At 42.6% G+C, this 23,330-nt stretch overlaps 1 protein-coding gene across 5 annotated transcripts in view; it reads right to left on the reverse strand.

Moving 5' to 3' along the window:
• Positions 1–1,687: 1,687 nt before the first annotated feature.
• Positions 1,688–23,330, reverse strand: part of CLTCL1 (clathrin heavy chain like 1) — a 35,742-nt gene continuing 14,099 nt past the window's right edge. For 2 of the 5 annotated variants that reach the window (XM_032705683.1, XM_032705684.1), the window contains 29 exons: positions 23,201–23,314; positions 21,812–21,985; positions 21,338–21,535; positions 20,801–21,001; positions 20,525–20,677; positions 19,766–19,888; positions 18,905–19,042; positions 18,540–18,704; positions 17,996–18,176; positions 17,463–17,626; positions 16,579–16,704; positions 16,126–16,268; positions 15,331–15,565; positions 13,416–13,538; positions 12,850–12,995; positions 12,279–12,462; positions 11,895–12,087; positions 11,244–11,401; positions 10,985–11,149; positions 10,519–10,626; positions 10,018–10,185; positions 9,768–9,917; positions 8,805–8,936; positions 8,360–8,470; positions 7,635–7,805; positions 6,675–6,896; positions 5,952–5,972; positions 4,056–4,131; positions 1,688–3,034 (listed from right to left, as the gene is read on the reverse strand). In XM_032705683.1, coding sequence (XP_032561574.1) covers positions 2,919–3,034; positions 4,056–4,131; positions 5,952–5,972; positions 6,675–6,896; positions 7,635–7,805; positions 8,360–8,470; positions 8,805–8,936; positions 9,768–9,917; positions 10,018–10,185; positions 10,519–10,626; positions 10,985–11,149; positions 11,244–11,401; positions 11,895–12,087; positions 12,279–12,462; positions 12,850–12,995; positions 13,416–13,538; positions 15,331–15,565; positions 16,126–16,268; positions 16,579–16,704; positions 17,463–17,626; positions 17,996–18,176; positions 18,540–18,704; positions 18,905–19,042; positions 19,766–19,888; positions 20,525–20,677; positions 20,801–21,001; positions 21,338–21,535; positions 21,812–21,985; positions 23,201–23,314 — 4,359 coding nt within the window. In that variant the 3' untranslated portion in view covers positions 1,688–2,918. Of the gene's footprint in view, positions 3,035–3,547; positions 3,637–4,051; positions 4,132–5,951; positions 5,973–6,674; positions 6,897–7,634; positions 7,806–8,359; positions 8,471–8,804; positions 8,937–9,767; positions 9,918–10,017; positions 10,186–10,518; positions 10,627–10,984; positions 11,150–11,243; positions 11,402–11,894; positions 12,088–12,278; positions 12,463–12,849; positions 12,996–13,415; positions 13,539–15,330; positions 15,566–16,125; positions 16,269–16,578; positions 16,705–17,462; positions 17,627–17,995; positions 18,177–18,539; positions 18,705–18,904; positions 19,043–19,765; positions 19,889–20,524; positions 20,678–20,800; positions 21,002–21,337; positions 21,536–21,811; positions 21,986–23,200; positions 23,315–23,330 lie in introns of all 5 variants that reach the window. The other 3 variants (XM_032705686.1, XM_032705685.1, XM_032705687.1) reach the window with 2 other exon arrangements.

The following is a 23,330-nucleotide window of genomic DNA, read 5'->3' on the forward strand; positions in this document are numbered from 1 at the left end:
ATCACACAATTATGTAGCCAGTAAGAAACAGGACTTAGCCCAGAGATGCATGCCTCCCAAATTTCTGGTTTGAATTGCTTGTCTTCTCTGGTGCCAGATGTGTAGTTGCCCAAAGTTTGCCAGGTTGGGGAAGATTCCCCTAAGGTCTGACAAACAGCAAGAGCCATTATACATGAGATCCATCCTGGGTTTCCCAGAGGGAAAGCATGAGGCAGTAAAAGCCTGCATGTACTTTCAAGCAAGTTACTCTCTGACATAAACTTGGAAAAGTTGCTCTCCAGCTGCTGCACCCTGCAGCACATTCTGCATGAAGGGATCATTCCACAGTACAGCACTGCCCCATCTCACTGAAATGGTGGGAATTAGCAAAAAGCTTAGTTTTAAAGCAGACTTTCTGCAGAACAATCTTATCCAAGTTTTCAAAAACTTGGACGCTACAAATTCATAACTGAATTAAATCCTCCACTTAACCCCCTAAAAGAGGGGTTATTTCCTGCTGAGAACAACTTCACTGTTAAAGAAACAGTGAAGTAATTCGTTATGCAAGAGTTTGTTCCACATTTTAGGAATGTCTGCATTGTAGTGGCAGGGAGGATATGGTTTTGAATGCATTTTAGGATGCAAGATCACAAGATTTAAGACAGTCATTATACTTAGCAAGATCTTAGATACCAGGAGAGCAACTAAAGCAAGACTGTTCATCAGAGCTGGCAGCTTTGCTTTCCTTGAGAACTCAGTCACTCCTGTAATTAGATTTCCAGACTGAAGCTATTAAGGATCCCCAGGCTAGCTCAATTCTCCACAGGTCAGGAGCTGTTCCAGTATTTGAGCAGCACTTCACCGTGTTCCATCATCAGCTTGTATTTGTTGCTATAAAGCCACAGCACATTTTTAAGTTGAGAGGAAAGAAAGTCCTACAATCATACTAAGCTGGTCATCAGTTCCTTTCCACCCACAAGGAACTGGTTACAAGACAAAAGTACCACTTTCCTTGAAAACAGCAAGCTACCTGGTAATTCCTGCCATGAGTAAGTCTGGACAGAGTAGAATTTCCCTGAACTCATTAGCTGCCTGGCATTTCAAGCTGACCTGTGAATCCTAATCAGTACAAAGTTGAGGTCAGTATGTTACAGCAATGCCTGGAGCACTCTGGCATCAGCAGGAGGGTGGAACCACATCCCTGTGCCATTGCCATCACAGTGTGGTGACCAAAAGAGACAACACACTAGAACTGTGCCAAAGCACAGTCTGCTGTTACGGATTCCACAACCCTCACAATCTCTACTGGTTTGCACTTAAAGATGTTTTGCCCTGTTCAAGTAGGATTCAGTATGAGCACTACTGCTGCTGTGTTCATGTATCACAGAGAACACACTTATTGCAGCACCTCCCTCAGCACAGGCCTGGAGCTTTTCCAGTCCCGTGAATGAAATCATGGAAGGATGTGACAGCCTCCTGCAGCAGGCCCTCCCCACGTGACAGTGTGCTGACGTGTCTGGTGAAGAGACCACAACTCCCTTTAAGTTCCTTGCTAGGCCTTCCCCATTACATGCTTTGGCACAGGTCTGCCTTCTCCTGCCTGGCATCCTCAGCTGTCAGATCAAGAAACCTGATGCTATGAGTGGTAGTGTAGTACTACCAACCAGTCCCCACGCCCAAGATATTGAGACTAGAACCACACAGTGGATACTGCAGTTTTACATTTATAGTTGGACTTTTATAATATTCAAGATTAGCACAAGATTCATAACCATAAATTATACATTGTTATCTAAGTACATAAAACGTTAATGATACATGTATTTGAAGTGGCACAAAGTAATCATACATCCCTGTTGGCATTCTCAAAGGAAGAGGTGGGTGATGGACACGCTGTGGATCCTACTGCAGCACAGCAGAACTGAGTCACTGCCCCCTGTTCGTCCAGGGGGTGCTGACTCTGCCCACCAGACAGGGTCAGAACATGGTGTGGCAGGAAGCCAATGCCAGAACCAGTTAAAGGTGCAAATAAAAAGTCAGGATTAAGGCCCTCCTTACTGCCTCAATATTTAGCAGTGTCCCCCCCTCCCCAACCCTGACGCTGTGCTCTTGCATCTCTAGTACTTTGGCAGTCCATGCACACTCCTATGTTCTCTTGCCACACGTAGCTGAGGTGTCTTTTAGTACCATTTAACGTCAATAAGTAACATGCTCTCTTCTTGTTAAACAAAAAGGATCTGGGAAGTGTTTGCTCTCTGGCATGAGAAGATTTATTTTCTTCAAGTCTCAGATCTACTCCAGAAAATATAGAACAGACTCCAACAGCATTGAACCCCAACAGCATTCAACTCCAACAGCATTATTGTCCAGAAAAAGAAACTTTCCCAATATTCCTCTAAGCATTCAGAGCGCAAATATTAGAAAAGCCCATTTTCTTTTGCACGTAAGAATGCAAATAAAATGGGGTAGTTCAGATGTACACAACCTTTCAACAATCCATTATTAACGAGATGCTTCACTGAATTGTTAACAACCCTGCTACTTCAGTAGCTTCAACTAGAGCTTTAACAACTTGGTGCCAGGCAATTTCCCAGCTGCCTTCAATGGGCTTTGCAAAAGAAAGAAAAATATGCTCTCTTCCCCCTGGCCTCAAGCAGTTATTGCTATATGAGTTAGTGAAATAGTGCCTTAACTTCAGACAAGAGTCTCACAATGTCATTAACAAAAGCTGCCTTTCAGAGGTTGAAATGTAACCGGACAATAATCAATAAATAACAGTAACAGGCATCCTGCTGAAGTCTCCTCACTGAGCTGGGCAGCAAGTGTGTTCAGCCAACAGAAGGTCATCTGTGCCTTTAGGACCATTGTACTTCTTGGAGAAGTTAAAGAGGGACGGGAAGGAAGAGAACAGAGACAGTGAAGGTCTGTCAGAGAGCTAGTTACATATTGAAACCATAAACAGGCGGCTGGGTGAATCCTGGCGCTGTGTATCCATATGGGAAGTTTGCCTGGGGAGGTACTGCACTGGGGCCTGCTGTTAACATCAACTGCTGGCCTAGAAAAGCATGAGAAAAAGAGAAAGTTAGTTCAAGATCCCAAGCTTCCCTACTGCTTAGGTGTACTATGGGACAGGATTATGAGGCTTTAGCTGAAAATCAGCCCCTGTGCAAGCAGACACTCTCAAGTCACACCCAACATGCACCACAGAGTGGGCACCCAGGCCATCTGCTCTTGCCACCAGGAAGCTACAAAAGCAAGGCGGGACTCAGAGGGAAGATATTTCAACTGATCTTGAGGGCATGATCAATGTGGCTTGTTTTGAAGAGACCATAATGAAAACCAAACAATGTGATATTATTTAACCCATGCATGGTCAGATCTGGAGAGTAAAGCAATTCAAGCAAATAGTTAGGTCTGTTAGGTCTCACAGTCTAGAGAGTGCTGCAAAAGGCCTGAATATACCTTGACAGATTTGTTTTCATCACTAGGACCACACATGCCTCATGCATATGTTAAATTCAGGTTAACATTTATATCAGACAGTGAACCAGTCACATCCTTCCCTTACCAGCCACTTCTGGGTGCTTGTTAGCAGAATGCCTCTTCAGAAGGGCTTCTAGAATAGCAGCACACTTGAGGACAGCCATGGTGTTTTGGCTGCACATGTCTTAAAATGGGTGAGCTAGAAAGCCAGTCTGCCTTTCTACTTGGAAGAGCAGAAAGCAGACACATTCCTCAGACAGGAATAAGAGGAGGAATTTGCATGCTCTGTAAGTTACTCCTGGGTTTGGCAACACCCTGGTGTCCCCCTGTCCTGCTACCATACTGAAAGAGTATTCCTAAGGTAGAGTTCTGAGCCATGTAAGAGGAGCAATACTTTAGCTGAAGAGCAGAATTACTGTAAGAGTGAGATGTCACTTCGACAACTTATGCAGTTCATCTAGCAGAGACAACCATTTCAATTACTCTCCAGCTGAAACCACTTTACTTTGACTGAACACAGTCATGTAAATTGCCTCCACAAAAAGATATCAGAGTGACAACAGGTAATAATTAAAACTAAGTCTTTCACCTACCAAATACTATTGGAGTAGGTTCAGTTACTTGTTCCTCTTCTTTTCTTAGGCTTTCAGAAGCATCAAGTTTATCCACCTACATTGAAGTGAACAGGAGATTTATGAAGGCCTTGTCTAGGAATTGCACCATTGTGTGAAGCTTTTCATGCCTGGTACCTCAGCTATCAAGTGCTCCTTTTTAGTCCAAGCTGGAGACTACTAAAGTCTCCAGTCTCTCTCTGCCTGTTCCCAGTAAGCTATGCTGTAAACCTGACTTCCCAACTATTTTAGGTATATTGCAACAAACAACAGCTCTCAAATGCAGATGAGAACTCATTACCTCCAAACAAAGCACTTTTTGGGGCCCTATTCTAGTCAGTGTTAACTCAGAACCGCTGAGAGTGAAGACCGCAAGGCATTAAAAAAAAAAAAAAAAAAATCACACAGGTTCACATCTAGGTACCTGCAGTACTAACAACCAGGACAAACCTACATTTAGCCCAGTGTTATATTTCAGCTGCTTCTCATCCTCCTTTCCCACTGCAAGAATCGTATCTGGTCTGAGAACTGCTGTGAGAGGGGTCTCTATTACACTTTAGATATGTTATCTAGATCTGGTGTTTAACAGTTTCCCGAACTTTTTCAAGTTTGCAATTCAAATTAGTAACTTGAGTGGCAGTAGGTCTCTTACTGGGTTGTTTATAGCTGTCAGCCTAACAGCTCTTCAGCACAACGCCAAAACTGGTGTTACAAATGCTATCCAAATTCTTATGGATCAAAGTAACTGACAGCTACCCGTTTGGAACTACCTGTCCTGTTCTGTTTCTCCTGGGACTCCTGCTCTTTCGGGTTCGCCTTTCCCCGGCACTGCCCTACAGTGCCTGGCCAGCAGCACAGTCCTGCCCTCAGCTGGACAAACAGCGGGAATGCCGAGCAGCCATCCCGAACATGCGGCAAGAGCAGCTCCGGGAAAGCTGAAACACATGTGCTCTGCTGCCTGAAAGCGGCTCAAAAGCTTTCCAGGTGAGTGTCATCATACCCTGTGTGCCTGGCACCTTCTGGGACACGGGCTATTCTGTGCTTCATCACCTTTTTATGCAGAAAAGACAGATAAGTTCTGGAAGATATACACATCCCACTGAAACTAGTCTATTTGTTTGTGCTTTTGAAGTTAGTTACGTGACAATTTTAGACATACCACACTTATAAAGCCCATTCTCCACTTCCATGTTTTGCAGTTAATTCCACAGACTAAATTAGTTTCACTGTAAACCATTTTCACCATGCAGATTTTTCTTCTGGCAAGTTATCCCGTATTTAGTACATGTGATTACTTGTAAATCCAACCAGCAGTTTAAAATACATCATTTTAGACCTAAACCTCACATGGAAGGGTTCAGGTAAACTTGTGTGGCAAGTTTCTCCTGAGGGGAATACCAGGAGTAGGAGGCATTTAAGATCTGTGTGAGTAATTTCATCATAGCAACAGCCAAAAACTTTACAGAAGCTTCATGGCACTACTCAAAGTTGCCATGCCTGAATTATTGCACACTGCAGTAATTTACAGTGTAACAAGCAATTTGTCCTTAGAACACATCCTGCCCACGGCAACTGCTTTTGGTTGCTTATGAACAGCATCCTCCCTGCCACAAGATATCTGTAATACAGTGAACAGGAACCCAAACACTAAAGTCCTCCTCAACTGTTTCTGTTTCCCATGAAGAGGAGCAGAGTCTGGTTGGATTTGCAAGCTGCTTGTGAATAGTTATCCTTTTAGCATTAGAAAGTGAACAGGAAATGAGTTAGAGCTAAATTACACTGCTCTTCTGGCAGAAGCTACAGCTAGATTCCTGTAAAAGAAACCTAGGATATTGAGGGACACAAATGAACACAAAGAGTTTGAAATCAGAGTGTCACCTTATAGAACAGCCCATCAACCTGCAAGAAAATTCAGAGGGGAATACTTAACATGACTTATTAGAAGCAACCTGAAGCAGTCACTTTTAAATAGCTCATTTTAATGAAGTTCTTTACTATGATCTCCTAAGCAACCCTAGAGCCTTCTAAGGCAGGGCCTTAGATTAGTATCATTGAGCTGTTTGAGACAAGCATTTCAGGACCACACGTGATCAGAATCTCTCTTCTCTCAGCTGAGGACCAGCTATTGGTGTAAGTATTGTACAGCCAGACTACACATGTAAAGTTCTGTTTTCCATTAAAAAAAAAACCTCCAAAACATCTTTAGCAGTCTATTCCTATGGCCAATGAAGGAATAATGTGCACTATCAGTTACTCAGAAGCTCTATTCTCTGTATCAAGAAAACAGAGCACTTTACTTTCACAGTTACAAAAAGCTAAGAGCCATATATGCGTTGTCCTCACCAAGCTTTCAGTTTCATCAACTGTGGAGCTGCTCTCACAAGCACAGTCTCTTATGTTTAACTAGACCTCTTCAAGTCCCAAGGCATCTATTTATAAACTTTGCTAGCTAGCCTGAAGTGATGAACCCCACAGAACTCCAAGAAGACTCAGTCTATGAGGAACAGTAATATTCCAAATATACACAAAGAGCTCTGGTTTGCATAATGCTAATAACACAGCAGACTGAAGCCTTAGCTTTTTAGCCCACGCAGTACTCACTTTGGTAAGGTACTCTCTCATCACTTGGATGAAATAAGGCATTGCAAAGTCCATGATGTTATGTCTCCATGCCAACTCAAGGACTACATCTGGGTGCAGCAAGTCATAGCATGTGAAAAGACAGGCTGCAAAGCACTCCTGCTTGCCTTCTTCCAAGAACCACTGGAGCAGCTTCTCAGCCAGCTCTGCATCTTTGGACTCTGCAGCATACTGCATAGCATCCTACAGAAAAGAACAACAGTTAAGCTTGACCCTTGCCAACATCTTGCTCTACACCTTGTATACATGTTATTGCTAGCTAGGTAAGCCAGGTATTTGGCATATCATGAAGTTAGCCTTTAACACCAGGCATGTTCTGTAGCAGGCAAGACCACACCAGTTTTGAGGCATGCCACATACTTTATTAACATTATCCAAGAGGCTTTCCTTAAGTACTTGAAGTGACCTGATGACATTTTGCCTAGTTTTCTAGCAAAGAATATAAACAATCTTTCTGGTATCCCACCTACCTCACCATTAGATATTAGGGATTACCCAGAGCAAGAGAGATTATTGCATCAACTGCTTGCCATGTGGCAAGACAGGAGATATTTACATGGAGTAGGCACAAACTGGCCCATGTCAGCTCACTACAGGCTTGAAGATTATGTCATGTCCCATCTGTACCCTTACATGGGCATAAGTCTTGAGTTCTATGGAGAATGTTCCATACTGATACAGGTAACTGTAGAGATGCCACTGACTGATAAAGATAGATTCCCAAGTACAGGACAACGTTATGAAACTAGATTTCAGACATGCATTTGAAACTGCAAACACTTCTGCTCCAGGAATCTTTCCTTAAACTTCAAGTGAAGGGCTAAGACTAATTAGAACTCCAGATCTGAAACTCAGCAAACATATTCAGTATCCAGGAGATCTGTGCTTTATAGCTCAGGCTCCTCAGTCTCCTGAACTCACCTTATACAGCCGGTCTTTCTTGCAGAGCTCCACGCTCTGTTTCCAGCGGTTGTTGCCCTTGTACAGATACGCTGCGATGCGCCTGAATTCAATGAGTTCGTGCTTCTCCAGACGCTGAGCCAACGTGATGTTATCAAAGTTGTCGTAGGCATCGATGGAAGCTCTCAAACCCTGTTAGACAGAGCTGTCACATGTGCTGCCAGATGGCAGTAGGCAAGAACTACAGCAGAGAAACATCTGGTCATGGTACACAGGTGTTTGGGTTCTGCCAGCTGGATGTTGATACTATGGCTACATCCTCTTTACCCACATTTCATGCACCTCTCCAGAAGATATTTTTTAACAAAGCAAGATGCTAACCTGGTCATACTGACTTCAGACACAAAAGAGCTAGTTACCTTTAAAAGACAAAGCATGTCTTCAAACAGCAGCCAATGGGGCCAGAAAAGAATTTATTTACAGAAGTGCTGCCCAGTAGAGTACGCACACCTGATATACTGACCTTTGTGAGGTCTGTCCTTAGAAAAACATCTGTGGCATCTGCTTTTTTGTAAATCATTGATGTCTCAACACTCCTGCCCACAAAGGGCCTGACTGCACCTCCCCTCTCTGTTGCATTGCAGGAGTGTTATCTTCTACTCAAGGGAATTACTGTGTCAGCAGCTTTTTTCATTGGAGAAAGAGGAGCATCCCTCAGGCTTAGCAATCTGTGTTTTGGGGCTTACCTGGAAATCTTCCTCCTCTGTTAAAAGGTTGTTAAGAGCTTCGTTAACTCCTTTGTTGTTGTGGTTCTGGACTGAACGCAGATAAGGCTTTACTAAAAGTAGCTGATTAACCTGGAAGGAAGAGGTTTCCAATACAAGATTAAGTATATCAATCCTGACACTGCATACTCCTGAAACAGGTTCCCACTTGTTATTACAAGATGTTAGGACCCTTCAAACAAAGCATCTTGTATTGCCAGAAGTAAAATAAAACAGCCTCCTAGGCCAGTTATGCTCACTCTTCCAGTGCTTCCCAATATCAAGCCAGGACCAGGCTGCTTCTCAGTCCTTTATACTGGAGGCAAAGCTACCCAACAGATGTCAACCCTGTTTTCCAGCCAGAGCCTGGAGTATCCTACACTTGAGTAAGAGGATTTCTTGTTCATCTCCCATCTCCTAAACTCACCTTTGAGAAAAAATTGACTGTCCTGGTGTGATCCAGTCGTGGAGATAACACAAGCAGGAGATCGTTGATCAGCAGAGGTTTGTAGTCCAAGTAGAACTGCAAGGCTTTGTAGTACAGCTCCACATTGGCCACCTGCATGGTTAGACACTAGTTAGTACTGCAAACACAAGTAAGCCTAAGGTGCTTCGCTCAGACTACTTAACTCAGCACAAAGTCTGACTCCTAAACAAAAGCTTGTTTCCTCCTAGAGGCCAGAAGTTTTACACTAATGCAGAATTCTTGTTCAATCTTACAACTACTTCTTGTGCCATCTGCTTCCAGACAGTGAAGTCACAGGCTACCAGGAACAGTACAAACCAATTCTAACCCATCCATAGTTAAGAGATCCTGGCACAGGTAGCCCACTACAGTTAATATGACCATTTGTCAGCTCCCAAAGCCAGTAAAGGCTGTAGCCTTGAACAGTCTTTAAGTTATTACCTTGAAACCCATAAGATCAGTATGAGTATACTCAGTCTTAAATCTTGTCTAAACTATTCCTCAGTTCACCATGCTCTGCTGTATTCATTGGACTGCCCAGCCCATTTCTCACATTGAAACAGCTGGAAACATTTGAGAAATCTTCCAAGAACAGTTACAGCATCAGAGTAAGACAGCAGTCAGCTCAAAGGTATTAAGGAGGTCAGGCCTCTTGCTTGTGACCTATGATCCTGAGCAGCCTCTGAAAACATTCTGTGCTAGCTGCTGCCACTCAACAGCGTGTGCTGTGCAGTAGAAAAGAAACAGTGCAAGATTAGATGGGTTCTTTGCGCTAAACTAACTGGAAGTTGCTTTAAGTACAGCAGGAAAACTGAGTAGTAGCTTAAGCAAACTCATTTTCTAAACAGCAATTTTGTTGTGCATTTTTGCCTCTGTCCTGAAAGAAGCTTTCAAGCACTTCGTTTCAGTTAACTAGTTACTTACCTTGGCAATTATGTCTTTAAACTGCCCTTCTTTCCAGGCATCAGTGGGATGATTCATCATAGTAATTATTGCATTGTCATACTCCTCATACTTGTCATAGAGGAATACAAGTTCTGCCCAGAGATGAGCCTGTTCTGCAGCTCTGAGCACCTAATAAAATAAACAAACAAACAAACAAAAACAAATCCATCAGTTTGATTCACTGACAGCTTCCCACCTTCACTTGCAGCAGAGCTACTTTACTGCATACCTTTGGAATATTAACTCTAGACCAGAAGAGCTCCAGATGTTCCCTCATTTTCTGAGGCTTGAATTTGGAGTATAAGATGGCAAGTTCAGTAAACATTCCCATGTGAGCACGCTCGAGGCCCAAAGCAGCTTCCAAAAGGGCAATCAGTTCTTCAAAGTAGCCACGATCCTGGATTTTAGGAAAATAAGGATTAATTGCAAATTCACAACCAACTGGCATTTAAAGCTTGCTGAAATGCATGTTTACTTAAATTCAATATGCTTTGATTTTCTCTCCAAATGAAAGTGCTTAGATTTGTAAGACATGATTCCAATGAGGCAACAGAATTATAAAAGAAGGGACAGTGAAAACTATCACTGCTCTATTTACTACAGAAAAAATGCAGGTAGCCATGAGGAAATGGAGATAGAGGAAAAATTAATTTAAACATCAGCCCCCCGGGGTTACCAGGGTTTTATAGTATGCTGTTGTAAGTCTTCTAGGACACGAACAGTGACTGACCTGATAGTAACTGATCAGCTCTTCCAGTTCATCAGCATGGATGACTATGTGTAAGCCACAGATCTGTGCCAAGCGGAATTCTTTTCCATCCACACAAGCGAAGCACACCTGTAATGACAGTCAGCAAACAGTCAGTTAACAGGACAATACTGCAATACTTAATCTCCTTTTGTTAAAGGGAATGTTATTTTGCAATGCTTTACCAAATGTGAGGTTTACTAGCACTTCCCCATAGGTATTTCCCTAATTCTTGTACTAGAATTAAAATCTGTCGCTCATTCTACATTAAGCTTTAAATCTTGAAATTAAGCTTTAATATCTTGGGCAAGGGAACATGTCATAAAGCTACAGACATACTCTGTAGCCAGAACAGTTCACAAGCTGCTACCAGAGCTAAAGCAACACACTTAGAACAAACAACAGAGCACGTTCTGGAGACAAGTAAAACCCACGAGTTTAAAGTTACCTCCTTCCAAGTCCTTGTGCTGTTGGCTTTGCGGCCACTGTCCACGGCCGCCTGATACTCCCCGAGGTGCACCAAGGTGGACGCCAGGCGAGCAAAGTTCGATACGTTGTTATAGAGCAATTTTGCTGCCTCATACATCCCCTCTTCATAACAGCGATCACCGACCTGGATTAGGAGCCCAAGGCAAACAAGGGTAACAGCAGCTCTCAGGGGTCAGCTAAGCAGCAAGTCATACACGGGAACTGTGGTCAAGACATACCTGCTGTATATGGGCATTATTAGGGCCACTAATAAACTCCTCCAGTTCTGACAGACGATTAGTTTTTGCCAAAGCAAAAATAAGTTCTGTCTCTACGTAAGACTCTCTAGCCTTCTTCCTGGCCATCTGTAAGAACTTCACTAGGTCCTCCCAGTTATCTGGAAGAGAGAAGAGATAATTAAGATCCTGTGTTTAGTCATTCTGTATTGCTCACCCTGCCCACCTTAGGAACAGTTTTTACTAGCAGGCTCAAGGATCTCCTCTACCATCATAGTAAGCCATTTGTACCTGAGTTACAGAATTCCCTGCTAAACACCAAGTCACCTTCACATAAGGTTGAACTTCTTGATACTCCTCTGCAATCCAGTTGGCAAGCAAGTCCACCACATACAGCTACATAAATACACTATACTTTGCTATATTTTAGATAACGGTCCAAATTACTCCATAGGAAAGTCTGTCTTTAGGGTAGCAACACAGACAAGCTTGTTGACAAGAATCTCACTAAACAATGACTCATCAATTCCACGTACTGCTCCCATTTCCTCTGAATCAGAATTCATAAGTCTTGAGAATCCTTGCTGCTCAATGTAAATGCAATAACCTAGCTCATATCCAAACAATCTGAAGTTTAAGGATGCTTTGCCTTACCATTTCTATTAGCTGCCTGAACAACTTCCATGTAGGCAGATGGATCATCTGCCTTTATATAGGAGTCAATGGCTTCTTTCACCAAGTCCTTCTGGAGCTGTGCTCTGGCTAGCTGGCTCCACACTGCTGGTTCGTTACATCTCTCTGCAAATTCATAAGCACGGTCTAAGTTGCCAATGTGCTCAATCAGCACCTGTTTGAAATTGAAGTTGCAAGTCAAAAATCAAAGCTTTGTAACACTGCCCCTTCTAACAGAACTCTTTGAGTGTATATACCACTCTGTGTAAGCAATGTGAAGATAATTGCTTCAGCCGTTCTGTCCGTTAAACAGCCATTTCTGTCTAATGAAGCATTCTATACTGTCATGCAGGAACCACACCTCACCTGAATTGCTGAAGTATTAACATCGAATTTTCTGAATATAGCAAAGGCTTCTTCATACAGCTCATTACTGATGGCAATGTTTGCAATATCTGGGGCATCGTAGTTATCCAGGCGATTGATGTACTCCATCACTCGGGTGCGGTCAGCCTTGATGGCCGTCAGGATCAGCAGGTTCTGGAGGTTCCTTTGGTTAACAGAAGGCAGAGGCTATAAGTGCACGGCAACACCTGCTCAAGTGACATGGATTGTACATGTGAAAAAACACACCCACTTGCTGTCACTAGCAACAACCTTTCATCCCCAGACTGAGAACCACCGACATTTGCCTTCAGAAAGAAACTGGTTACCAGTATCAACGTCCTCTTTTCTCAATACATCACTGCAAACTATATAGTGTGAACAAGCTCTGTTCTTAAAGCACAGAGCACTCTAAATTCTTTTTTCTCCTGATTATACACATTGAAGAGTGCTTAGGTACTACAACCAAGAAACCCAGAATAACCTGGGTCACTCCACAACCTAAACAAAGGCACTGAATAGTCTAAACTTGAGGACAAAGCTCTCCTCTTACCTGTGTTCACTGAATACAGAATTATCCAAGACAATCTTTTCCAATAACTCAATCAATTCATTAGGCAGATCAGCAGTCATGAAAGCTTTCACAGTTACAGAAACCTCCTCTGGATCCTGTGTCTCTGATAAAGCCGTCTGGACAACCTAGATTTAAAGGCAGGCATGTGTTAAGTGTTTTCCCCAAATGAAATATTTGCCAACCTATTCCAGTGAACTACAAATTAAAGTGTCAGAACTTTGAGAGCATTTTGACACAGATAGCAAGGAAGAGCTAATAGCTGTATATCAAACAGAAGTGAAGTCACACCCTGGGTCTGGACAGGGATCTAATTCACTAGAGGCAGGTCACTCCACAGGACAGGAACAATATCTTAGTGGTAACCAAATCCTCTGACCATGAAGGTCAGAATTAATACCTGCCATTCAAACTCTTATAAACCTCTGTATGGTTGAAATGGGGCCTTGAGGGACCTTGTGGGGGAAAAGTGCTACTTTAATGCTCCTCAGTATTTCTGAGATGTCCCAAGGTCTCCACATAGTGGAAGTTTAGCCTTTCTGCTGTACCTGGTCAATCAGCTGCCGCCTGAAGGGGTTGTTTTCTTCCAGTACGTTTGCCCAGAGCTCGGGGTCCTTCCTGCGCACCAGATAACGAGCCTCGCTCTTGAACAGAGAGTTCTCATTGCAGACCTGGGGGAGAAGTCACACAGATTGGCACTGATGAAGGGTCAGTACCACAGGACAGGTTTAGCTGGCTATGGATCAGTCCAGAAGACTGACTAGAACTAACTGCTGACCAATGCTAAATGCCACAGACAAGTTCTTACCCAACCTCTGATGTGGAAGGCTGATGGAGAAGGTCTCCAGCAGAATTTCTATAGCTTCTCTTGGTTTTGCCTGACACACAGATACTGTGACAGTGGCTTCATAGTAATTATTTGCTTCTGTTTGAAGTGAAGACCTGCAGAAGCCTGAAGAACTTAAGTTTTAAATCTAGAAAGGGGAGCCACTTGCCTTGGGCAGTGTTAAGTAGTGAACTGAGGAATGGTGCTGGTGTTCAAAGCCAGAAATAGGGTTATGTATTTGGTGTCATTAGCTTTACACTAGAAGTGTTCAGAGTAGCAAGTGGCTTGGATTCCCCTGTTAAAGTGATAAGGGTACAGAATAAATGTGTAATCTCCTACAGAAGTGCACCACAGAAGAGTTACAAGTCATGATCCTATTAGCAGCTCTAACTCCAATTTCCAGTTAGAAGAGCAGAAACCATGCCCTATTCTATCCTACACCAACAGCTCGTGTTTTGTTAGTATCCCAATTAGCTTGTGTAATAGCTATTAACTTGCTGTAAGCAAATTAGTTGTAGGACAGTTTTGCTTTACACTTAGCATCCCTTAGTTGCAGGAGTTGAGCCTTCTAGGAGACAATATCTCAAGAATAATTCTTTCAGTAGGAAAATCTTTTCTCCATGACCAGAAACACCAGAAACACCTGCTCACAACACCAGTTCAAGGAAGAAACTGGTATGGACAGGTTTTTATGGTTAACCAGAATGTTAAAGCCAACCCTTGTAGCTTCCTAGCAAAACAACTTGGAGCCACCTTCAGATCCTGAAATAAAGGAGCCAAATGCAGCCAACACTTTTTTAACAGCTACAGTGGAGGTATTACTTAAATAACTGCTTCAGGTTGGAAAGTCATCTGTTTTCAGCAGCAAGCCTAGATTATACTACCATTCTAACACTCACAGCTGACGTTCTCAGCATATACTAGTATGGAAGTGCAGGTAGAAGAAAAGAATGTTGTTTTTCTCTGCAGCCACAAACACTACAATCTGGCATTAAGCTGTGGTGTTTGTGTTGAGACAAGGAAGTGTTTGAGAACCCTGAGAATTTCACTTGCCCTTGAATTTCTGAGGGAGGTTCTAGGAATAACAAGCTTAAGATAGGAGAGGAATGCTATTGGAAGAAGTCCTTGTAGTTTGTCTGTCAGTATTTATTTTCCTCACTTCTAGTTAAGTACTGGATCAACTCTAAGGATCAGTCACAATAAAGGAGAATTACAAGCCCTGTTCTAGTTTCATGGAAACTTTTCTTCTTACTGTAGAGTCAGGCTAAATTACAGTCTGTCCCTGCTGCTGATCAAGTGCTCGAGGTTCAAAACAATCAAAATAACAAAGATTTAATGGTAGGCATATGCATTAACTGGGCCTAATAAAAAATTAATTTTGAGCAGAATCAGTGGATGAAAGACATGGACGGTACTTCTAAGTTGCAGAGTTACACAACTGTAGTTTGGACATACAGTGCAAGTTCTCATCAGCATAAAAATTACTGTCTCCATGTAGAAGAATCCTGCCTGCCTCAACTCCTGAGTGAGACTGCAAGACAGACAGAGACTGCAAGAGTTAGACTGACAGCCAGCGAGGCTTCCACTTCAGGCAGCAAGTAGTTCTTTAACATGTTTAAAAATGCGGTTTTTCTAACCTTTATGAGTTCCAGATCACATTGCCCCCTCTCATAAGCAACGCAGGCCAGATGAGGGTCCCTCTTTTCACAGTATTTGCCGACCACACGGCTGTCATAGTAAGGATTCTCACGGAGGAAGCGCTCTGGGTTATTATTACTGTCAATGTAGATTTTGGCCAAAGCATTATGGGTTGCAGGTTCTTCAGAGCCTTCATGAATCCTTGATTCAAGCCATGGCAACAGCAACTTAAGCCTTTGAAAAAACAAACATTTCAGATTTACAAGTCAGACAGAGGTATGCTCAGCAGTCACCCTTCCACACCTGGCCTTCCCTTTAAGCAAGTCTGCTGGTCAAACTTGAAAACAAATGCAGACCAGCCAGTTATTTTTAATGAGTCTTAAATGAGTGCAGTTTAACATCGGGGAAGGCTGCAGGTGCCACTAGTTTTATAGCTGGTGGTTCACACTTAAAGCCATTTGTTCATTTTACAGGTAACTAGAAACTAATTAACAAACTGGTGTGCATCTACAAGAAGGCTGTCAAGACAGTTTGATCCAGATTTACTCTAAAGACACATCCCATAGCTGGCTGTACAGGAATGCTCAAAAGCCATCACTCATCACACAGTGCTGTCAGGCATTCCTGTATGGCCCAAATAATCAAGAGATTGATAACAACTCTAAACTGCTTTTCTACGAAGAAGTAAACCAGTATTAGTGTTGTATCATTTAACAAAACTGCATCCAGTTCCATTTGTGTATACCAGGGTCAGGAAAGCCCAACACTGGTGTCTACAGATGCATTTTTATTACCGATTTCTTTTCTCCACTTCTGCCACCAGCTCATCTGTTGAGAACTGCCCTCTAACCACCATGATCAAGTTCTTGATGACATCTTCAGAACAATCTACATCAAGAAGCCCTCCAACCACTGCTGGTATACGGCTAGGATTCACCTAGAATAAGCCACCATCATTAGAATAAGTTATTAACATTACTAATAACCCACCACCAGTCTTCCACAAGGGGAAGTTCTCATTAACAATTTCAGTTATGCTTTAGAGCAGTGAATTTTAAGTAACTATTGCACTTGTATATGAATTCCAGGAAAAACGTGTTTGTCATAGACAAAAGGCTTACTGAAGAGCCTATGCAATAGAAGAGTGAGCAGAAAAGAGACACAGCAGATTATGCTGTAGTCCACTAAAAGGTTAAGTTCCTTCTAGGGAAGGAAAGAACAGGAGCCTATCATGGAATTCTCCTTACCTTCTGCACGTAGATCTCTATGTACTTCTGCAGGTTATTGCGATATAAATAGAGCACCAGGTCATGAACAAAGTCAAACCGATCACAGACAATGATCAGAGGAAGCTGATCTGTGAGCTTTGCCTCCTGTATTTTGAGGGGAGGAGGAAAAAAAAAGTGACCAGCAAGCAACCATCACTCGTTCAAGTGCCTTCAAAGCAGAAAAGACTGACCACGTTCCCTTAGCTCTAGGAGTCACAATACATTCCCATTTAGGATTGCCAAGCAGACAACTGACTTCAAAAGCAAGTTACCCACTATGAACACCATGTGGCTGGTCTATCAGTCAAGTTTTAAGTCCTTCATGAAGAGCCACATTAGGCCTACATGTCTAGCTTCAACATCACTATCATTCATGTGTCAATTCAGAAGACAGTTGCTGGGCCAAGAACTTGATGATGCAAAATGAAGAGACATTAAAATCCCATTTTACCGGTCACAAAGCATGCAAAGTGCTGTAGTACACGCTGACTGCAGTTTTAGTAAGCCTTGTCTAGCCAATACCCCTGATAAGGCACCTGCTGAATACTTCAACATAATCTTTCCTTCTGCCAGCCTGGATTCACCTATTGTTATGTGACAACATATTCACGAGTTTGGTACAAGTTATATCATACAAGCTAGTTTTAATGGAATGTGAATTTGGCCTTGTTTTCCCAGAGGTAGCCTAGAAGGATCTATTTTATGTCTGGAATAGGATCAGATTCCTATTCCAGCCCCACAGAAGACTAATCACAGCCATGCCTGCTAAACCTCCTTGGTGTTTCCCTCCCTTAGAAAGCTGTAGTTTTGCTGCTAAGCAAAACATATGTAAAACTCTTCAATCCACTGGGCAGAATACTTACCTTCAGAAAGTTCTTCACTCGTTCTGGGTTATAGCAGTTACTTTCACGGCAGATTCTTTCCACTTCCTTTATCTGACCAGTCTTGCAAGCTGCCTGGATGTACTTGAAGTGAACATCTGGATCCTGGCTAAAGTTTACAATGGAACCCAAGAAATAGAACAGTCCTAGAAAGAATCACATGTTTTTAACATTGTTAGAAGGATAAGTGAAGCAAGTGCAGACTGTACAGTCTTCAGCTTGTGACTTAGTTCAATCCTGCTGAGAGAGAAGCTTTCATTCAACTGCAGGAAATATCAGGATTCTTTTCCCCTCTTTCAGGTTTCATCTTCCTTTCTGATCTTTACTCAAGAGGGTTAAGAACCTATCTAGAACAAAGCTACCCATAGAACTCGCTGTGATGAGCTCACTTTGATAAATGCATCCTGAGGTCCAGCCATGTGACAAGTACCTCTCCCATAAAAGCTCCACAATCCTTCCTATTAGCTTCAGTCAAGCAGTGCTCCCAAGTAAGCTGCTTCCCTCTAATACTGTACCTTCATAGCTTTTGAAAGACTCAAAAAGCTCCACAAGAGACTGGGTACCAAGCTGCTCGTGGTATTTAGAAGCAACTTGCACACACAGCTGTAGGTTTTGCCTAATGTTGGCTGACAGCATGGCACGCAAACACTCCACAGAGTCTTCAACTGAGAGGGAGCCAAAGAAGTTCACGAGCCACTGCAAAGAGACAGAAATTTTACTCAGTAACTTACACAGGATTTCACTGACTTCTAAGATGTGCCAACATTGCAGTTTCTACCTCAGCTACTAGAGAGAAGTCTTCCATGCACTGAGACCAAAGACTCAAAAAGAAACACACCATCTTTACAACTACAAAAGTGCAGTTTGGAAATAATATTTGAAGTACCCACCACTGAAAGTATAGATTACACTTCAATCAGTAACTGGACAAATGTTCTTGAACCACAGCTACCTGTGCTACTTCAGTACCTACAAACCATCTTACAGGAGATGCAGAAATGATACAGATTGGAAGCTCAAGTGAATTGAACACCTCCTTACTGTGTACAACAGACTTACCTCAGGATTCAAGAGGTGAGTATGAACAACTGCCCGTTTGATATCATAGAGATCTGTGTAGTGTTCCAGTGCTCGCTGGAGCAAGCCTGCCTTTTCACACAGCTGGGCAACATGAGCACGGTCATAGTGGGTAAACATTTGGTTTCCAAGAATGGCATCTGCAACCTAGGAGGTTACATTTCATATTCAGACTGTCAGAGAATCACAGCAGCTCAGCCTAGAAGTTGTTGAATAGTCACAGCAGTGACTTAGTAGTCTTTCACGTTACTAAACTAATTAGAGATATCAGTATTAGGCATCATACTCTTGTGCAAGTCTACTGCTGTCTCTCCCCTTTCTGGAGGAACTGTGTTAAGAGGTCTCACCTGCGGGGCATGGATCAAATTCATTTCCAGGAGCCTTGTCTGAAGGTGTCCTTCTGCAGGGCGGTTGTTTTTCAAGGCATCCAACAAAAAGGACGTGCACTGCTGAAGGAGACTGTGCTCCATGAACACATCCACAATCTGTTGAGATTGGTCAAGTTAGAGAAGGGGGTCTGTGTACACACATGCACATTTTTCTGTGTATCCCAACAGCATGGCTACAAAGGCAGCTCGTCACAGCACTGTCATGCTGTATTCCCTTTGTTTTCATAGGATTACTACCATGGCAGCAGAGAGGCAAGTTTCACACTGTTTTTCTCTAGAATGGAAGAAGTGCATTACTCTGAGCTATTATGCCAGCTTTTGCCACCCACCCTATTTAGTTCTAACATAGCATGCAAATCCCAACCCTTCTCTCTTGCTAGGATAGTTGCTACAAGAAAAGCCAAGAAGTAGATTCAGTTATTTATTTAATAATGCAAAATGCTGCCTCGTTTCTCTGTCCATTTAACAAGTGGCCACTGGCAGCCAGTACTCAGCTTAGATTTATTTGTTCATCTTTCTGTAAGTTCTCTGCATGGGAAGAGGTAATCTTCCATTAAAGCCCACAGTAGGACAGTAACACTCTATTGCTTAGACCAAGCCTGTGGCAGATTTGTTATCAATAAACCAGAGAGCTTCCACAAGAACTTGAGAACACACTTGCCTCTAAAGACTTAATGGTAACCCAACTTGACTGGATTAGTTTAGTCAACTCTCTAACCAGATAACTAGAGATCTGAACTAGCCTTACCAGTCCCCAGAATGGTACTATGCTATTACCTCTGGCTAGAAAGAGACCAGTACTCTTGTTGTAGGCATCACCTGGTTAATGTTAGCCAGTGGCTCCTCATCCTGTACCAGCATCTGAGAGAACTGCAGGCCTTGCTCTGGACTGACTCTCATCACACTTCTCAGCAGAAAGATCCAGTCTGGGGTATAGCCAACCTAGAGATTTCAGAAACAGTCATGCATGTTTAAGAAGCTTTACACATCTGCTCAGCCTTCAGATTCTTTAGCATAGGGACTATGAACTGCTGTGAGCTTGCTGTGCCCATCCCCCATCTCCCAGGAATTCTCAAACAAAAGCACTGCTTGTCTGTTGACACAGAAATTCAGTATTCACCTACTTAGTAACTGAACTTGTGCCAGGGCATTTCTCTTGCTAGGTAAGAAAACTGCTTGGGACAAATCTTTCAACAGTCTTAAGGTGCCATTTATCAAGTAAAGTCCTAAACTTACAACTGGACATTAGGCAATTTTTTTAACAGACCACAAACCAGAAGTCTTATGAATTTAGGAAGAATCTTATCTTTATTCTCTAGAATAAGCTTAAGCCAGTCTATTAATTTGATAGTTCATAAAATTCTGGATGTTTTGAATTTTATTTTTTGCAGACTCCTCAGACTGTAGTAATACACTATAATACACTATGATTTGCACTATGACAAAAACACTGTTTCTCAATCTTACCTACTTATCAGTTCTAAATGACAAGAATCAAACTTATCTCACAGAAGATAGCTTGAGAATGCACACATTAAACATAAGATAGAGCCTGCAGTTTGTGATAAACAACTTTACCTTTTTAGCATACAGCACTATTTTCTGGAATTGACCAGTTTCAGCAAAGCACTGGATCACTTTGTTTGGCACATTAGCACGAAGGTAGACGCTGAGCGCAAGGGTCGGGTCAGCCGTCTTCACCAAGTCTCCCAGCTCCTCTGAGCACTCCAGCTGAAGTCAAAGGGGTATTTTGTCAAGCAGAAGAATTCAGAGATGTAGGATCAACAAAAGTATTGTTCACACTCAGCTGTTACAAGGCAACAGAAGTAGGTCAGTTATCATGACCGAGCCTACCTTGTCTTCCTTCAGCCACTTCTCCAGGAGCTGTTTGCGGCCCTGCTGCAGGACAGGGCGACACAGCTCCAGAGACTCAAACTTGTTCAGCTGTCCCTGGTCAAGCAATATTCCAAAGTACTGGAGCAGGGGAGAGGCCTGCCCAGGTTGAGCTGGTACACTCTGGAACTTCCTAATTGTATCACTGGTACGTAGAATTCCCTGAAGAGGCACAAGAGAAAAGCGATGTTTAATTAGTGAAGACTGAATATTAGTCAAGAAAACAGGTGCTAAGTTATACACTGAAGCATCTACTGTTAGACCTCCAGGATGGAGACCATCAAACCAGTGACATTCAAGCAAGAAGTCAGTGGCCACAGCAAGTCCAGTCTGGTTGGGAAAGTAGAGCAGACGCTCCTTTATGGGATTCAGGAAAATACATTAGTCAGAACCACTACAAGACTGCAGAGAACTAAGACTGATATTGCAGCACTTTATGTTTTGAATGACAAGTACTGACTAAGCTAAAGGCAAATCCCCATGACTTCTAAGCTTTACCTTTGGTGCAGATGCAGCTACTTTAGCAGCATCTGCATAGTTTCCTTGAGCAAACAGCGTGTTAAACTTTCTGGCAAACAATTCCTCTGCCCCAGCCAGGTTACTCCGTATGGCCATGCGCAGGCCCAGGTCAGGATTCTGGAGAACATTCGTAGCATAGTTCACTATGTTGTCTTCCTCAACACACACAGAAAGCACCTGGAAAGGACAAGAGGCATATTGAGGAGCACTGTCCCTTCCACAACTACTGTGAAATACAGCAACGTGGCTATGCAGCCCATCAGTGAAGCAGCAGATTATTAAAAAAACAAAGCTCCCCTCCAAGTAGTTCTGGTCGAGGAGAGATGAAAAAATTATTAATCAAATAGTCAGTTGCTCCCTTCCATGACATTTGTTGCATCAAGTCACTCATTAGGTTTGTTACATTCCACCTGAACTTTAGAAGGCTCAGAAACAGAATGATGGATTTGTTACCTGTCCTTTTTTGTTCACACCAATAATGCCTGAGGTAGGTTCATGAGGAGCTGTGACAAAGATGGTGTCAGCGCTAATACGGTTCATGTAGATGCACACTCCAGACTCCAAGTCATACATGTGGATATATCCATACTTGGTGATCAGATAGATAACACCATGCTTGATTCCAATCTGCCAAAAGATGGGGTTTTATTAGTCAAAACCAGTGCTTTAACAGCTAAGACAGCTGCCTTTAGCCTAGTCACAAGAAAGTACTGCAGTGACATGCCTTTGTAGTGACAGTAAGAACAAATATAGCTTCAGGCTGCTTCTTACAGATTCAAAAGCTTTGCTGGCCATTTGCAGGCATAGCTCCAGTGAATGGAGAGGTTGAAGGGAAATTAAAATTCATCTGCAGCAAAGGACATACTCCTCATCCTAATGAGCTGGGCTGAGGGAGGAAGTTTGGGCATAATTAGCATTCTAGTCTAGATATGTCAGTACAAGTTTCTCTTCAGAAATACTAATGAGATGAACCCACTCACTTCCAACAAAGCCTACCCAAAGCACCAGCAGAACCTGAGCCAAACTCATCTATTGAGTACTCCAGTTTACCTGTTGAGTCACTGAAACAGAGGAGGCTTTCAAGCCAAAACGGCCTTCAGACAAGGAAGTACCTTCAGTTTGGAACAAGTCTTTGGATGTTCTGTCAATTAAGCCTCAAGCTGAAGTACAGAGCCACATGAACCCTGCCATGCACACAGCTTGCTTTGTTTACCTTTGTTTAAGGCATCTCTTGGTCCATGTATGAAGCTGGTCTATTAGACTCCTCAGCAACTGCATGCTCTGAGATAGTCTGCTTTTATTACACAATTTCTAGAACCACAGACATTATAAGTGAAGTTTGGTCTGTGAAAGCAACCAGTTATGTTCTTTCCTGAAGAACCTCCCACTAATGTCCCAAATTGCCTTTTCCATGCAGCTACTACAGGAGGTGTGCTAATATTCTTAGCTAAAACTCTGAATGTTAGTAGGAAGCTCAATACCTGAAGACACTGTTGAGGGGTTTTTTTAGGTCTGTTTTGTTGCTTTCATGGTTTGGACGTTTTTGGCAGAAATTTTGTTGGAGCTTTTCCTTTGTTTTATTATTTTTAAATACAACCTGAAGTTGACATCTAGACAAATACATGAACAGACTATATATATATATATTTATATATATATGTATATATACACACATACAAGTTACTGTTTTAACGTCCACAAACCTATTTACCTCTCACAAACCTATTAACACCCCTCCCAGAACTAGGAAGAATTGACAGCAAAGTGTTAGTAAAAAGCATTCTTTACACAGAGATGGCAGCTGCTTGCCAGGCTATATTTTTTGAGGGGTCATGTATTTACCTGCATTGCCACAGGAAAGTCTGTTTGTGCCTCAGGTGGGAAAAACACATCAACAGCTTTCTTAACAAATGGCTGATTTCCAGTAGCTGGCTGACCTACTTCAATTATGTGTAGCTAGGAAGAAAAGAGT

The sequence above is a fragment of the Chiroxiphia lanceolata genome, chromosome 18, assembly GCF_009829145.1.
Source record: "Chiroxiphia lanceolata isolate bChiLan1 chromosome 18, bChiLan1.pri, whole genome shotgun sequence".
NCBI classification, from domain to species: Eukaryota; Metazoa; Chordata; class Aves; order Passeriformes; family Pipridae; genus Chiroxiphia; species Chiroxiphia lanceolata.